The sequence below is a fragment of the Molossus molossus genome, unplaced genomic scaffold, assembly GCF_014108415.1.
Source record: "Molossus molossus isolate mMolMol1 unplaced genomic scaffold, mMolMol1.p scaffold_m16_p_14, whole genome shotgun sequence".
Taxonomy (NCBI): domain Eukaryota; kingdom Metazoa; phylum Chordata; class Mammalia; order Chiroptera; family Molossidae; genus Molossus; species Molossus molossus.
In genome coordinates, this window is record NW_023425349.1 from 84,906,510 (window position 1) to 84,924,145 (window position 17,636).

Sequence of the window (17,636 nt, forward strand, 5' to 3'; positions counted from 1 at the left end):
AGTAGGCCTTAACTAAAAACTTAGAACTTGATACTAACACACTGTCTTTGGTCCCTGGGTGCTGCTTCCGGGTTCCACGTCCCCCTAAGTGAGCATGCTGTGTGCTGGACCCTCCTGGGCTTGCTCAGCTTCCCAGAAAGACAGGCTTGGGGTTGCATCTGCATGTGTGTAGCACTTGAGAAATGAGGTGAAACCATGTAGGACCTGGGACAGTCTGCAGCTGGGCAGGTAGGCGATTAGGGATAGAGCAGAGCTCGACTCTGCTGTGTCCTGCCAGCAGCCAGGAACATCCTTGGGTCTGCAGGCTGTGACTTCATTTGGCCTGTCTTAGGTGGGGTTGACTGCAGCCCTCATTTGCACAGCAAGTCACCAATGAAGAATGGGCCTCCTGACAGATGTGGTGTCATCTTGGGAGCTAGTGACCCTGTAAGAAATACTGGGAAGTGAGGGGGACTGTGGCAGACAGCAGGTCCAGTGCGGGCAGAGTGCTGGGGTGACCTGATCGAGTCCGACAGGGCGAGCGGTTGGCTTCAGGGAAGGCCATTCAGAGGAAGCAGCCTGGGCTGTAACAGATGGTACCACAAACAGCTGTTGTGGGGTCTTGTAGCAGGCTCAGGCCGCCAACAAGCCTCCAGCCACTTCTCCTGCACTCCACCTGCCCACCCCCTGTCTCTGGGGAGGGGTAGGGATGTGTCCTGCCCTTGTCTTGTTTTTGTTTTTTTTCATCTCACTGGGCTCCCTTCTTGAAGGCAAATTCTCTTTGGGCTATCTGATTTTAGCATTTTCCCATGGCAACACCCAAGGGCACAATCCCACAAGGAGAAAAACAGCCCAGAGCTTAGGCAGCAGTTGGCTAGTCATGAATAAAAGAGATGGGTGGAAAAGTGACTAAAACTCACAGCCTCCGCGTTTTCAGCCAATTGCCCAAATTGCTGAATCTTCATTTTTTCTCAAGTTAGAAAATGAGCCGGTGTTCATAATTTTGCAGTGACACCCTTTTAGAGATTGGTGCTTTTTTTTCACCCTCACAATAACTAATCGTAACATTGCAAGAGGGATCCAAAGTAACTAAAGGGGGAAAAATCTTTAGCATCTGTTAGATAATTCATGGGATTAATCAAATGCAAATGCTACGCTTGCATATACACAGACCCCATTTTCCTAATTGGACTCTGAGTGGGTACTTTTCAGGCTGAAAGGGTCATTTGTTTTGACTGATTGACTTTTTGAGGCTTTGGGGAGAATTAATATCTTATACAGATGACTGCCTGTTCCCAAGGCTGTCTCTGTATTGAGGCTGTTCATTCATTTATTCATCCGACACAGTGAGTGTGCCCCCGCGAGCCTGGTGTACTGAGGTGAGTGGGCAGCGGACAGTATCTCCCTGAAAGGACTTGGAATTTATTGGGAAAAACACTTCTGGTTGGTCGCCCAGATTATCTTTTTGTGGATCACAATAAGCTTTTGCAAAAGCTTTTTTGCATGAATGCCACAGGCATGTATTGAGCTCTGTGCAGAAGGCTGAGGTAAGGACTGATACAGCAGGAGAACGTCATGAAAGGGGTCTCTGGTCTACCATGAGTTGGAATAGCATGGGCCAGCTGTGGACCCCAGCGCAGAATGGTTTCTCACCCATGCTAGCCCTTCTTCACCTTGGAAAACCATCTGGGTTTGCTTCGGGGGAAAGGATTGCAGAGCTTGACCGAGAACTTCTTTGCAGAAGTGATGTTCTTTCACCCACCTCTTTGAAAGAATGGGCTTGAGCCTCCAATTTCTGGAGAACAAGATGGAATTTGCAGAAAAAGAGGCTTATGGCTGCTTGTTCTCTGCTTGCTCATCTCTCTGCCCCTTTAGGACCAGAAAGAAGATGGGGCCTGTCCACTGCCACCCATGGGGTCTGCTGATAAAACTGTATCTCCTCAGTGGCAATGAAAAATCTGGATGCAGTGTTGTCCTTTAAATAAAACCAAATATTTGCTCCTATAAAACCAAATATGTAATATTGTCATGCACTCTGAGAGCTCTAGCTGTGAGCATGCTCTAGACTGGCATATAGGATTTGGTGCTCCTAGACTTGTATCCTCAGCTGGTGTTCAGAAGCCACAAGACTTGAAAGGCAGTTGGTCTCAGGGTTGAAGGGTTGGTTCTGCCTCCTGTGGGCCTGGTAGCCAACTCTGTAGTCATGCAGACTCTGCAGCTGTACTTCCCTCTCTGTAATTGGGTGCTGATACATACATACCCTGCGGTAAATGAGTAAACTAATGGATGCCTGTTGAGCTGCTGGTTAAGGGTTTCGGAAATTTCACATTATTGTCGGTCCTGTGAGGTCAGTAGTAGCATTTTTATTCTATTTTAACAGAGAAGGTTAGTATGGATTAACTGTATCATGGACTCATCCTAAATCTGTGTCGCAGGTGGTAGGGCTGGAACTCAGAACCCCAGTCTTCTGGTACCCGTTTTCATCACCGATCCAGCCCAGCTTGTCCCAGTTTGGTGGGAGTGGCACTGAGCAAGAGGTTTACAGACAAGTAAATAATGAGGGTGCAAGTGCTTTGCACGTAGGAAGCACCACACAAGTGTAAAAGTTATTTTGTGTTCCAGGATCCTGAGATACCATTTTTTTCTGAGCCTTCTTTGAAGAGGTCGGTTATTTTATTGGCAAGGAGAAGAGCGTGAGAACTCAGGGTATTATAGAGAGGCATGTTATTTTTGCATTGAGCTTGTCTTTAATTCATATCCCTACCAAGCAGCTTAATATTTATTTTCTTCTTGTCACTCAGAAGTCTTTAATTTTACATGTTCATTGCAGAAAAATTAAGAAGGAGAGATAAACCCCCAAAAAGGAAGCAGAGGACTATTACCCACAAACCACTCTACAGCAATGATGGCTGTTCACATGGTGGTCGGTATTCCTACATCTACATCACAAATACTAGATCTTTTTTTTTTTATCCTCACCCGAGGACATTTTACCTTTTTGGTTCAGGTAGAGTGGGAGAGAGAGAGAAACATTGATGGAAAAGGGACACATCGAGTGGTTGCCACCCACGTGACCCCAACCGGGGCCGGGGACAAACTGCAACTGAGAGGTACATGCCCTTAGCAGGAACCGAACCCAGGTCTCTCTGGTCCGCGGGCCGACACTCTAACCGCTGAGCCAAACCAGCTAGGGCATAGATCTTAAGGTTTATTCTGCTCGGAAGTAAAAAATTACAGCACAGTAATTCATGAACATTGTTATTTAAAAAATAATAGAGAGGAGACTTTGATCTTGGAAAGAGGACAAAACGTTTTCCCTAGACCGCACCTGTAATTTCAGTCACTTGAAATGGGTCCTGTGGGGCTTTCTGAGAGCCAAGCTTCACACTGGTCCCTGATAAAAAGCCAGCAAAATAAGGAACCCCTCTGGTTGTCACTCAGCTGTGATTTAGAATAGGAGCGTGTGTTGGGGTAGCAAGTCAGGTGAGTCCATAAAATTGCTCTGTCCAGAGGGGTTTCCGGTCCAGAGCACCTTGGGGTGAATACTGATATAAGACCACATGGATGCTGTGCCGTTTATGACACAGTAACACCCGAGAAAGAGCTAAGTGTACCTACCATTGCGACCAATTGAAGGACACTACGGTGTTGCCAAGCCCCAGCCACACTCACCTCCTTTTCTCCCTGCAAAAGCCAAACCTAAGTGGCTTTGCGGTTGCCAAGTTCCTCTGCCTATAACACAGTTTCCCAGCTCTTCAAAGTTACTTCCTTATAGGATTTTCCTGGCCACTCTGTTTGAAGTGGTCTGCCCTGCCCACCCCCACCCCCCCAACTCAGAAGGCATCACCACCTTCATTTCCTCCATGGCCCTGTCATGCCATGAGAGTGTTTTATTGCTTTGCTTGCCTGTTGCCTGTCTCCTTCACCGGCCGGCCAACCTCTTGGGGTGAGCACACACCGGTCCCAGTCACCATGGCATCCCGGGCTTAGCACACCCCCATATGCTGGGCAACTGGATGAATTGTGTTACGACCATTTGTCAAGTCAAGTATGTCAGCAAAACTTTTTAAAAATTACTGAATAGTTTTGCAGAAGATTTCTGTTTAGTTAAATGTAAGATGAAATGTGAAGTAAAACATGGCCACGTAATGTGTGAAAGAAATTGTATTTAACAATACTCAGAAGTAGGAAACAGCGTAGGTGGTTGAAGAAACTTGAGAATTCAGGGTCTTTCAACTCTGGTTGCTCAGAAGAGCAAAAACGTTTTCAATTCCACATACCTGAAAAGACACACCTTTATTAAAAGATGTGGCTTTATTTAAATAAATACCTTAAAACACCTAAATCGGTGACATTATGGACCCCCTGAGGTGCATTTTTTATATATCTGGTAGGAAATAGCATCATTTCTGAAAACCCTCGTGATAAAATAACTGCTGTTACGAGATGGGTCTGGAAGAGTCTAGTCAGAGTCCTCAGTTGCAGGAAACGCGTGTGCGCTTCTCCCCCGGGTCATCACCTCACTGGTTGTAGTGACAGGTGCAGGCTGCTGCTCTGCTGAGGCGGGGCGGAGCCTGTGGGCCTGCTCTGTTGTTTTTTACCTCATGGTCTTAATTCACCTGAAGTTGTGTGTGTGTGTGTGTGTGTTTAAATTGTCTTTATTGTTGGAAGTATTACAGATGTCCCCCCTCTTTCCCCCATTGACCCCCTCCTCCCCGCTCCCACCCTCCTCCTGCCTTCCCCACACTGTAGTCTGTGTCCACTGGTTGTGCGTATATGCATACAAGCTCCTTGGTTTCTCTCTTCCCACCCCCACCCGCACTCCCCCTGAGGTTTGTCAGCCTCTTCTCTACTTCCTCACTTGAAGTCTTAAGCTTCAATGAAGGTAAAAGGAAGTGTGACTTCGGTAAGCAGAATAAGAAATCTTGTGGTAGCCAGTGCATGAGCTGGCAGGTGGACACATCCGTGGTTGACAGGTGTGGGGCATTGATGTCACAGAGCCTGGAAGAGGGGAGAGGACTTCTCTTCAGAAAGGCTGTTTGGAGCTCCTTGGTGTGCTGTAGCTTTTCAGAGGTGACCTCTGGGCTAATCATTGACTTTTTAGCCTTAAATGACTTTTCTGTCTCTAGAGAAGGTGGGATTGAGTGTAATTCAGCTCACTGGCTAATTGGTTAAAGTCATGCATTGTGATACCTGCCTAGGAGCCAGCCAGACCCTGGCTGCAGTCAGCTTTAGTGGAGCCTCCTGCAAAGGGTGTGGCATTCTGTACCTTTATCCTGCCTTGCAGGTGGTTTCCGGTGTTTTCCTCTGGGCTTTCCTGAACTTCAAATGGACTGAAAGCGCCTCCCTAATTCCCCAGGGCATTTGTCAAAGTTTTGCCTGAGGAGCCTTAATTCTTTTTTTTTTTTTTATCCTCACCTGAGGACATTTTTACATTTATCTTCAGATAGAGTGGGAGGAGAAAGGGAGGAAGAAAGAGAGAGAGAAACATCAACGTGAGAGAGACACATTGACTGGCTGCCACCCACATAACCCCACGCGGGACCCGGGACAAACTGCAACCGAGGTACGCGCCTTTAGCGGGAACCGAACCTGGGTCTCTCTGGTCCACAGGCCAACTCTCTAACCACTGAGCCAAACCAGCCAGGGCGAGCCTTAATTCTTTATGTAACTAATCAATCATTTCCCCTCTCTATCTTCCCGTCCCCCACCCCTGGCTTCCTCCCCTTCCCCCCCCCACCCCCCATCCTCTCCCTCTGACTGACACACGGTGTGTTCAGCCTCACCTCACAGAGTTCCAAGGTGGCCTGGGCCATGTGCATGAACCTGCACCCATGACCCTGCCAGTCTGTGAATCTGGACTGGTTTTCCTAATGAGGGCATTATTTGCTTTTTAGCCTTTTCCCCTTGTTTATAAAATATGCCAAGAGAACTAAACAACCCGCAGTTCCCAGTACTTATTTACTTGCCCAAACCAAATGTTTATGTCCTTGAATACTAAACTTCAAGAAAAAGGGTTCCTCCTCGTGGGAACGCTGCAGTGACCACTCAAAGCTCTGCCCAGTGCAGCTGGAGGCCCGCCTCCGCAAGCCTTCACTGTTGGTGCCTTCAGGACCTTGCAGCCTCGTGGTGGGCCCTGGAGTGTGTGTGGGGAGGGACTCTGGGGTTCTCTGCTGCTCCTCCCGGCCCCTTACTCTTGACTGCATGGGGTCAGAGCATCCTCCAGAGCTTTACTTCGCCACTCCACTCCTCACACACCTGCCCTGTTGAGCAATGAAACTTTCCCGCCGTACCTCCCAGCCGGGGGCAGCATTCTCAGCTTGACTTGTTCTAAAACCGTAATTGAAATACAACCTAGGGCCTGAGGAAGAAGACCAAAGGAGCCTGCAGCAGCAGTGCCACTGTGCTGGGTGCCCTGGCTTCTAGCATGCCCAGCTTCAGCAGGCCTGCAGGAGCGCAGGCTTGATGCTGGGGCAGGGGTTCTGGCCTCGCCAGCAGGTCCAGAAATACCTGGGGAGTTCCCAGAGCGCAGGCTGCCCACCCCCACGCCGCCCAACCTGGCACCTGTGTTTTCTGGATGCTGACCAGGTGAGTCTGATAGAACCAGGTTCCAGGGCCTGCCCATGACAGCTACAGCTGACACGTTTGGTTCCTCTCCAGTGGGATTTCCCTGGGTGCATATGACATGGATCCCATTATTCATCTCCTGGCAAGTTTTGTGCTGAATACACATTTGTCACCTTTCCTTGTTTCTTTTTCCACGAGGAGAACCATTTCCTTGTTACCTTTGCCAGATTATTTAGGAGAAGAGTGTAAATTGAAGCCGTTTATCTTGAAATGTGCTGTTGGGGCACATTGTTTATACAAGGGAAAGAAATTGTAACAGCGGTATTTGGTATGGTCTGCAAGGAAAAGGTGTCTCAAGTTTTCCAGCCCCCTCGCCCCTTTGTACATACAGTGTGTTAGTTAGAAGGTGTACAAAGCACACGTGCATTAGGTTTGCATGTGTGACAGGCAGGACAGTCCTTAATGGGTATAGTGAGTATTTTCATGTGTATTTTTGGTAATGTTAAACAGATAACCATAATGTGACCGTTACTCCTCCAGCATCAGCCATACACCTTCATAACCAGAGTCTGTTTATCATGTATCCTCTGCTTCTCAAGGAGGTAACAGATAGAATGTGCATTTGTGAGGATTTTGCTGTTCTAATTGAAACCTATACATGTTTGTCAGTTGGTGGACGAGTAAGCCGTGAATTAAATTATACTCGCCAGAAGATTGGAGAAGAGGCTATGTTTAATCCTCAACTCATGATTCAGACCCCGAAAGAAGAAGGTGCTAATGTCCTGACCACAGAAGCGCTCCGCCAACACCTGGACTCGGCGCTCCAGGCCAGCCGGGTCCACGTGTACATGTATAACAGGTAAGGTGCTGGGAAGAAGCTGCTCGCTGAGGCCCCTTTACTTTAGTGAGTAAGGTTGCCCTGGAAACATGTAGGGTGTTAATTCAGATAGTTTTTTAATGAAATGATTTTTTTAATAAAAATTTTTTTTAATCTTGATTCATTTCCAGAGCTTGGTAACCAGTCAAATACATGACTCTATAATGTGTTTTCAGTAAGCATTCTGGCACTAGACCCAAATGCATCTGACCCTTCAAGCAGCCATTGAGGGGCTATACAACTATTCTGAAGATGTTTCATTACCTAAAATGTTCTTAGAACAGTCAGACTTTGAATTGTCTTTGGTCAACTTGCAAGGAATAAGAAAAGAAAAAGGAAGAAATGACTGCTCATTACCTTTGTATTCACTGTCGATGTTGAGCCAGAGCCACGGTGGCGAATTCCAGCTGACAGGTGGGGGATAGGGTAGGCTCACAGCTTCCCAAGATACTGCCCTGCAGCTTCCCGGCTACTTCACCAATGCTGAGGGTGTAGTGAAAGCACAGGAAGAGTTCCACCTTTTCTTATCTCAGCCGTGAGATAGCAGGGCAAGGGCATCTTTGCCGTTCTGGTACAGCACTTGGGGTGTGCTGACTGACCGCCTGAACTGATGAACTAGATCTTCTCCTTGAACCTTTGAGATGACTGTCACTAAACGCCATTTCCAGGAGACCACTGAGTTGACATTTGTATAACTCTGTTCTGCCTCCATAGGCTTTCAGCACCTCTTACTGAGGGGCTGGCAAGTATGATTTATTTTTCACAGGGGAGGGGAGGAAGTGGCAGTGTAGACATACTCAGTGGCCGGGCAGAATGAGGGAGAATGAAATGAGTCTGTACTTGTCTCAGCTGTAACCTCAGCTCTGCACGGACCTCACTGGATTGGCTGGAAGACCCATCTAGAGGAGACAGGATCCTGGGGCCCAGCATGACCTGGGACAAGTCACCTGTCTTTAGAACACTCTTATTTCCTCCTGTAAACTAAGTTATGGTCATGTTTGCTCTGTTATCCTCAGGAGGTTCCCGGAAGACCGCGTACATGTGTACGTGAAAGGGTTTTAGAAAATGCAAGGGGATGTATTTTAGTGCCTCCGCCAGGCACAGTTGGGTGGAGAGCACATCCCAGCTCTTACCAGTGCAGCCCTTCCAGTCTGTCAGGAGCTTTGCGGGGAAATAACTTGCAATTTTGTAAAATTTGCAAGTGGCAGTGGGTATTTCAGGGCCACTGTGAGCATGCTGGATGCATTCTTCATGGAACTGGAGCCTGCCTGGGGGGGGTTGCCACTTACTTTAGGCAGTGGTTCTCAACCTTCCTAATGCCGCCACCCTTTAATACAGTTCCTCATGTTGTGGTGACCCCCAACCATAAAATTATTTTCATTGCTACTTCATAACTGTAATTTTGCTACTGTTATGTCTTAGGCGACCCCTGTGAAAGGGTCGTTCTATCCCCAAGTGGTCGTGACCCACAGGTTGAGAACCGCGGCAGTTTAGGAGAAGGTGAAAGCATCCATACAATGAAATAACACTCTTAAGCTGAGATGGAACCCGAGAACTTTTATGCACAAACTTTAAAGAACATCTAGTTCAACCCATCTCATGTTTTAGGTGAGAAGATTGGGAATTCGATTGATTAAGAGCATCTGTCCAAGTCCGTACAGTTATTAACTAGTACAGCCAGGTTTTATACCCTTTCTTATGGCTCCAAGCCCAGTGGTTTTTCTAACCACAACCATGCCCTTTTCGAGCAAGTTTAAATGAGAGTTCGTTGATCAAGTGATACTAAGTGAGAACCTACTCGTGCTCCATAGTCTGTGTTGATGCTCTGTGGAGTTAAAGTGTGAACATTTATGTAGATGGGTGGGTAGGTGGGTGGGTGGACAGATGGGTGAATGGGTAAGTTGGGTATTGCTGAGGGAGCTGGCAGTTTAGATAGGGAGAAGAAAGACATCATTACAGATAAGCATGTACAAAGCCAAACAGGCAGGTGCTCCAGGTGTCAAGCAGGTATCTGATCAGGCACTGCTCAAGAGGAAGGGATCATTCTTACAGCACTGGTCAAGGAAAGCTCAGCAGGAAGGTGGCGTTTTAGTGGGCCGCTGCGGCTGCAGGGGCAGGTGTCATAGGGCCGAAGGCGAAGTCCAGAGCGCTCCTTTGGGGATCAGTACAGTAGAGCAGTTTGGAGGGAGAGCTTTATATCTACTTTTTCTTCTCTTGGATTTCTCTCCCCTGCTATTTCCAAACTTTCCTTTTTCTAGTTAGACTTATATAGCACTCTTCTAGGGATAACAGAACTCTATAATAATAAATAAGTAGATGATAGATAAAAGGTAACTGTAGGTCAGTGTACTTAATATCATTTCTACAGGACAAGAAGGGAAGACTATAAAGTGGAAATGGATCTACCTGGCATTGTTTACGGCATCCATTCCTGGGTCAGAGTAGGGAGCTTCATTGTGAACACTGTTAATAGGGACACTATCTGCCAGTAGAAAAAGTCAGTAATGTTTTCCCACATAAATGTATAAGGCTTAATATGATATAAGCCTTGCTGATTTAGTCCCCAGTTATTTTGAGTTTGTGATAATTCAACTCTGAATTATTTGCCCTGAAGTTGTTTAATGTATGTAGAAAAGCAGATTAATGGTGTAAACAAGATTATTGGGAGAACACTTAAGAAAACAAGACTTCTCAAGTACTTTGGTAGCATTCATTTACATAAACACCCACGTGTTAATTACAGTTGAGTATTATCTATTCATTAAAGCAAGCTTGTTGGGTCTCTACTTGGCAAAAGCTCTGCTGGAGTTTTTTTTGACAGATACTTAAAAGTGATCAAAATCTCCGTTCTTTCTAAATACTCTAGAATTCTGGTTTTGCACTGATTTCCTTCCAGTATTACAATGAGAAATTTTTGTCTCTGCTCTTTACTAGGCAATGGAAATTGGAACATTTGTGTTACAAATCTGGAGAACTTATCACAGAAACAGGTTATATGGATCAGGTATACTTTCTTTTTGTTTATAAAGAAAATTCTCAAAAACATCCCGGTGGTATGCGTCAGCTAATGCATGGCCTGTTCTTTTTAACTTTGACAGATAATAGAATATCTTTACCCTTGTTTAATTATTACACCTTTGGACTGCTTCTGGGAAGGGGCCAAGTTGCAGTCCGGGACAGCATACCTACTGTAAGTGTATGATCTTGTTTTCTGATGTCTGATTTCTAAGCTCTAGAATATCTGTCATGTTACTTGATCATTGTTTATTCTAGTTCAGTTTTGAACAAGAAGTAAAAACATTGAAATTCCATGTGCATTTTTTGAGTGAATAGCTGGGGGGAGAGGGGACTTCAGCAGAATATTTTTTCTCTTTTTGAAAAAAAGTTCTGTAGGCGTCATTAAATTTCATTCACTTTTACCAGCCTATTTATATGCAAATAAAATGCAAATGATTTCAGAGTATGTGTGATTTTTAACTCTTTAAAATGTTGACAGTTTTGCAGGCTGCACTCAAGGAGAGAATTTATTTTCTAAGGAGAATTTATCTTTTAAGGAGAGAATTTATTAGTGGGCACATGTCAGAACTAAATATTTTGAGTTCAAGTTCAAGATCTTCCTGTGGAGTAAAATGTTAACGTTTCTTTGGATCACATTAATGACATTGAAGGGGGAAATCTGCTATCTTTGAAGGCCCTGGTCATGGGTACTTCATAGTTTAGCATTTGGATATTATATACCCCACATCATTTAAAGAAGAATTGTTAATCAGTGTCGACATTTTCAGTTAATTATGCAAGAGTTAGTGCTTGGGTTATTGTTTCTCTCCTAGCTTGCGCATATCTGCAAAAGCAATTTGCAGTGGCCATACCCTGACCTTCAGTGTACAGTTTTAGATGGGAAATAAGGGGTTTTGTGTTTTCTGGTTGGGAGATTCTGAATAATGACTTCAGCCTGGTTAAGCAGCTACAGTGTGGTTTGAACCACATAACAGGCAGCCAAAAGCCTTTCTGGTCTGTCAACAGCACAGATTCAAAAGTGAGTGTGGGGGGAAGTGGCCTTGATGGCGGTGATGGCAGAGGCAGCGGGGGCTTGCGGGCTTGACTGCCCGGTTGTCAGAGGGAGCTCATGAGTATGGGATTATTACAGGTAATGGAGATCAAATATTTTGGTTGATGGCATTTACAAAGCAGTTATTAGGCTAGCAAGTGCTAATTTGATGTTGTGATTCCCTCTTTTTTTTTTTTTTTTAATTCTTAATTTTGAATCTCAGTTTTCTGTTTGGAAGCAGCACGGGTGAATTTTGTTTTTAGGTATTAAAGACAGTATGTCGGCCAGTAGAGATTCTCTGTGCCCTCATTCACTCATCGGTTCTCTGTTTGCCACCTTCACTCATGAATTATTTTCCTGACTTAGGTTTGCACACAGATAGACCAGAAAGAGGCGTTTTTGTTTTGTTTTGTTTTTTTATGCCAGGGCCCCAGAATGGCAGCATTACCAGAAAGCCTCCTGTAATTGGAGGTAGTCCATGCACTGTGTGTAGTCGTGATCTTTTACTGAGGGTTTGGAACCTCTTTTCATCGTCTTGCCTCCTAATTCCTTTCACAGAGGTAAGCCTCCTTTGCAGTGGACAAACTTTGACCCTTTGGAATTCCTAGAAGAGTTAAAGAAAATAAACTATCAAGTGGACAGCTGGGAAGAAATGCTGAATAAGGCGGAAGTTGGTCATGGTTACATGGACCGGCCCTGCCTCAATCCGGCTGATCCAGACTGCCCTGCCACGGCCCCCAATAAAAATGCGACCAAAGTGAGTACATCGGTGGTCCTTTTCAGGACAGGCGGACAGGAAAGTGTGATGTTTCCCCCCATTCTTCACTTTACTCTCTTCATTTTTAAGATTTTATTCTCAATGACTTTGTGTGTGTGTGTGGAACTAAGTTTGTGTATAGAGCGAAATTTTGCTGTAGAATTTGCCATACGCCTCCCTTTAGCCTTGTTTTTAAGGTTCTCTCTGAAACAAGCCCTGAATGCACTGGATTGTAACAGGGCATGTGACCTGCCTGCTAATTCCCACAATTATGTGGCTGTCTTTCTATTTTAGCCTCTTGATATGGCCCTTGTTCTGAATGGCGGATGTCATGGGTTATCCAGGAAGTATATGCACTGGCAGGAGGAGCTGATTGTGGGTGGCACGGTCAAGAACAGCACTGGGAAGCTTGTCAGGTAATCCAACACACAGAAAATCCGAGCTTCCTCATTTTTGTCCTGTCCCGAGAAACCGATCCCTTCTGACATCTGCAAGTGTATTTGTATTCATGCTTAACTGTTATCCTAGCTAGCTGTCTGGTGTAATAGCATATTAGGAAATAATAGCAGACTAGACCAGCTCGAAAAGGCACCTTGTGGGAAACTTTTCGAGAACATGTTTGTCATTTTCATTGAGACTATCTCGTTAGAGACTGTAGGGTTTTATGTAGAAAATCAGGGCATGGGTAAAGCAGGCAAGAGACATTGGTCACAGTGTGTGGAGTGAAGTGGTATGAGCTGAACTCCCTCCTAGCCTGTGAAGTCAAAGGGAAAGACCAGCACTGGACAGCTAACCAGGAACTGTCCTGTGTGCTCCATCTGAGCTTCCTCCCTCGGGAAGGTAGCGTCTGAGATTTCTGCACAAGCCGGGGTGAGCCCAGCATATCAGGTCAAACTATCTACTCCCCTACTCTTCCTGCTTCATTGAGTAGAAACTGAGAAAGGAAATTGCCTATTAATTTAATTTGGGGGTCTATCTGTAAAAGGTTTGTAAGGTTACACCTTTAATATGGTACATCAATCTATTAAATAAAATAACCATCCAAGTCCGGGTTTAATGGAAACATGTGCTCGTGTAGAAGGGTAGAATGACTGTGGGTGAAGTGGGGGAGCACTTTGGGGATTTTACACAGTGAGAGCTGCTTCCTGGGGGTGCTGATCTGTGCCTTCTCACCCCCCTACCTTGTCACAGTGCCCACGCCTTGCAGACCATGTTTCAGTTAATGACTCCCAAGCAGATGTACGAACACTTCAAGGGGTATGAGTATGTCTCACACATCAACTGGAATGAGGACAAGGCAGCAGCCATCCTGGAGGCTTGGCAGAGGACCTACGTGGAGGTAAATCGCCAGTGACCCGACACCCACCCTAGAATCAGGGTACAAGACCCTTAGTTCCTAAATACTTCATTTGAATGACGTTTTAAAAACATTTTTCCCCCTAAGGATTTATTTTCAAAACCAACTAAGTCTGTGAATTTGTGGGATGAAAATTTTTTTCCCTTTTCTTGATATTTAAAATCGTACTATCTGGGCGACGCTCATGCTAGTTGGGGTGCCCCGAAACATTTTGAGTAACCAGTTGTGAGCTCCAGAGTTTAGGCGTGACTGTTTAAAAAACACTTGGCCAGCAAGAAAAGGTGTCTGGAACACATTAGCAAGGCATAGAATCTGTTCACAGCTGCAGTCCCCTTGCTTAGGTCATGTGACAGGAGCTGGCCTTTGTTTCCCAAGCAGTGACCTCTACTGAGCTGCATGTGACCTTTTAAAGGTGGCCAGCAAATGAACGGGGGAGGGGTGCCCAGAGGAATGAGTTGTGCTGGATTAGGGGGGACGGATGGGACCCGTGGCAGAGTGAGGGAGAGGAAGAGCTGTCTTCCCGCAGAGTAAACAGAGCTGTGGCGGTGAACTGAAGTGACTCCGGCTCCCACAGCCCCACATTCTCATGGATTAGTGGTCAACTGCACTGCCCCAGGCCCAGGGTCATCTGATGTTAGTCCAGTTCAAACCTGAGCTGTGTAGTACTCTTCATAATGCATCAGAAGAAAGTGGGGGTTGGGTTGAGGGAATTCAGTCTCAGACATCTGAGCTGTCAGAACTGGGTGTGGGGGGGCTATCACCTCATGGGGACTTACTCTCCTGTCGTGACTGCAGGTGGTTCATCAAAGTGTCGCTCCGAACTCCACTCAGAAGGTGCTTTCTTTTACCACCACGACCCTGGACGACATCCTCAAGTCCTTCTCGGACGTCAGCGTCATCCGAGTGGCCAGCGGCTACTTACTGATGGTGACTATCCATTCGGTTCCCCTGGGTGTTTGGGTTTCTTTTGGTTTGGGGTTTTTACCTTTCCGATGTGGCTCCTGCTGCTTAACTGCTCTTAACACACATGTGCGTCTAAGAAGGAGAGAGCTCGGGCTTCGTAACAGTGTGAGCAGTGGTTGTGTGAAGCCGTTCACCCGCATTCGATTTGTATCATTTCATGTGACGTCTGTAATGTAAATTTTTGTTGTTGGATTTCATAAGTTTTTTTTTTTTATCTTTTGATTTGGAGTGATGGGTGGGGGAAACATTAGAATCCTTCCACATTCTAATGTTTGGCTTTTGTTTTGTGTCCCCCTCCCCCTCTCCCTCTCCCCCTCCACCGTTCTGCTTGCAGCTTGCCTATGCCTGTTTAACCATGCTGCGCTGGGACTGCTCCAAGTCCCAGGGTGCCGTGGGGCTGGCTGGCGTCCTGTTGGTTGCACTGTCAGTGGCTGCAGGATTGGGCCTGTGCTCATTGATCGGGATTTCCTTTAATGCTGCAACAACTCAGGTACTAAGGGAGCCATCCATCATGCTGTTGACCAACGCCCTTCCCCAGGCTCAGGCCTCTTGGGTGGCCATGTCACCTAAAGAGTCTTCAAGCCTTTTCCGCTAGGATGCCACATTTTCTCAGGGGAGTGCTGTCTTTAAATGGAGCGCTCCCCCTCCTCCCTGGGCAGCAGTTTGAACGGGCTTGATGACCAGTAGGGATGTTTCACTTACCAGTGGAATTTAGAGCATTTATTAGAGCAGTGGTTCTTAAACTGGAGTGTGCATTCGAATCCCCTGGAGGGCTTGTGAAAACCCAAATGGCTGGACCCCACCCCCAGAGCCTCGAAGTCAGTTGGTTTGGGATGGGGGTGGAGAGTTTGCATTTGTAACCAGTTCTCAGTGATGCTGGTCCAGGGCTCACACTCCAAGAACCACTGCTTTGGATGAGGTACAGCCCTTCTCCCGTATTCGCCCAAGAAATCCCTGTCTGTGGAGCTTGGAATGCGAAACGTGTAAGATCTGTGAGCTAAACTGCTAGACTTTGGGGATTTAACTCTCAGATAAACCTAAATTCTTCCCCATGAGTAAGCTGTCCTTTGGGTAGCTATTGGGGGCCCTAGAATTGTCCAACGTGAACCTCACGTCTAACATACTGTTCTCGGTTCTCACTGCAGGTGCTGCCGTTTCTCGCTCTTGGCGTTGGTGTGGATGATGTTTTCCTTCTGGCGCATGCCTTCAGCGAAACAGGACAGAACAAAAGAATCCCTTTTGAGGTAATGGGAAACAAAAGAAGGTTTGGGGACAGCCAAAGTCCCCCTGTTCCTGAGTATTTGTCCTTTCATTTTCCTCAGTCGCCCCAGTAAATAATTCAGTCCCCAGTCTGATGACATGTTGCTGGCTCTGCATGGGTAGTCAGTCAGAAGAACCTCAGGACACGTATGCAAAGTGCACATTTGCTTCTCGGAGGGCTTGTGGAGGCAGGGGGCACTTTGTCCCCACCACCTTTCAAATCATACTAAAAATAGACGCGAATCATTATCTTGTATCTTTGAGTTTTGGACAGTATGTAGATAGTACTGAAAACGCTTCCAATGCCCACGTTGGGGGAAGGCAGAGAGCTCTTCCTCACTCCCTGCCGCCGCCCCTGAAGGACCCTGGTGTTACTTTGTATTTGAGCTGTTTGCACCTCTGCTCTGAGGGAGCCCTGCCCCGGCTCTCAGCACTGTGTCTCCCCGCCCTCAGGACAGGACCGGGGAGTGCCTCAAGCGCACCGGAGCCAGCGTGGCCCTCACCTCCATCAGCAACGTCACCGCCTTCTTCATGGCCGCGCTGATCCCCATCCCTGCGCTGCGGGCATTCTCCCTCCAGGTGAGTCTCCAGCGACGGACCGTGCGCGCCCACACCACTGCCGCCACATGCCCCACTCGGACGCTTCCTGCCGGGCAGGTGCTTCTCTGCGCGGTGACCCTGACGTCCCTCCAGAGTTGTAGGTTCTTTCCTTCCTTTGAAGCCGATAGCCCGGATGCCTCAAGGCCTGGTGCCTTAGGGGGTCGCCCTTCATTTATAGTTAAACTGAAATGGTACCAGGGCCACTCCATGTGGGACACCGAGAAGCCCCTCCTCCAGGCAGGCAGGGGTCCTCTGCCTTCATCCGTGGCACCGCCGCTGCTTGGCCTCCCTGCGTGGAACCCCCAGCTTTCCATGCTTACTCTCTAAGCATGCTGCCCTCTCTCCTGGTTTCCCCAAAGCGGCCCAACACAAGTCAGCTGAATGGAGCTGCCGGAGTGGCGGTGTAGCCCAGGCTCGGTGATAACTCAGAGTTGAGTGATTAGATGCCACTTGTGAGACTGTCATCACTCTGCCTCAGGAGGGTCGCTGAGGGCCTTTCCCTAGTTCGCTTCCACAGACTCCCCCGTCCCCCTTTCTCTTCCCTCCAGTCCCTGACTCCCCTCTTAGGCTGTCCGAGAAAACTCAGAATTCCTCTTCCTCTGTATGCAGAGCATTTGGGCTCCCGCATTGTTCTGGCTCCTTCCAAAGCAGCCCTTTCACACCTAGAGGCCATCGAGACATTTTTTTTTACACAAAGAGCCAGCTTATGTGAATTGTGAGGGTGGCAGGTTCTCCACGCGGCTGCAGCTGTAGTCAACCCCACGGCTGCAGCGACAGTCAGCCCCACACATCTGTGGTCAGCCCCACGCAGCTGTAGTCAGCCCCAGGGCCGCGGCGGCGGTCAGCCCCACGCAGCTGTAGTCAGCCCCAGGGCCGCGGCGGCGGTCAGCCCCACGCAGCTGTAGTCAGCCCCACGCAGCTGTAGTCAGCCCCAGGGCTGCAGCGACAGTCAGCCCTGCGGCCATGGCGGCGGTCAGCCCCACGCAGCTGTAGTCAGCTCCACACCGCCTCCAGTGCCAGCATTTCTCTGCCTCTGTGGGAAGCTCCCAGGAACCTGACGTCCGTCCTGCCGCAGAGAGACGGCTGCCTGACCGCTTTGTGGTCTTCTTAAGCCCGAAATGGTCAAAGGTTTTGATATCCCAAGGATATTCTTGAAGTGTTGTGAACTGCATTTAAATTTTTTTCATCATTATTTATCCCCTTTATAAACTTTTTTCCCAAAAAATGC

The 17,636-nt window shown here is 47.4% G+C and overlaps 1 protein-coding gene across 1 annotated transcript in view; it reads left to right on the top strand.

Annotated features, from left to right (window-relative positions):
* PTCH1 (patched 1) overlaps positions 1–17,636 on the top strand; it is a 67,304-nt gene that overhangs the window by 23,110 nt on the left and 26,558 nt on the right. The window contains exons 3-12 of the mRNA XM_036261443.1: positions 7,216–7,405; positions 10,358–10,427; positions 10,522–10,613; positions 12,030–12,228; positions 12,523–12,644; positions 13,420–13,567; positions 14,381–14,512; positions 14,883–15,038; positions 15,694–15,792; positions 16,262–16,387. Coding sequence (XP_036117336.1) covers positions 7,216–7,405; positions 10,358–10,427; positions 10,522–10,613; positions 12,030–12,228; positions 12,523–12,644; positions 13,420–13,567; positions 14,381–14,512; positions 14,883–15,038; positions 15,694–15,792; positions 16,262–16,387 — 1,334 coding nt within the window. The remainder of the gene's footprint in view (positions 1–7,215; positions 7,406–10,357; positions 10,428–10,521; positions 10,614–12,029; positions 12,229–12,522; positions 12,645–13,419; positions 13,568–14,380; positions 14,513–14,882; positions 15,039–15,693; positions 15,793–16,261; positions 16,388–17,636) is intronic.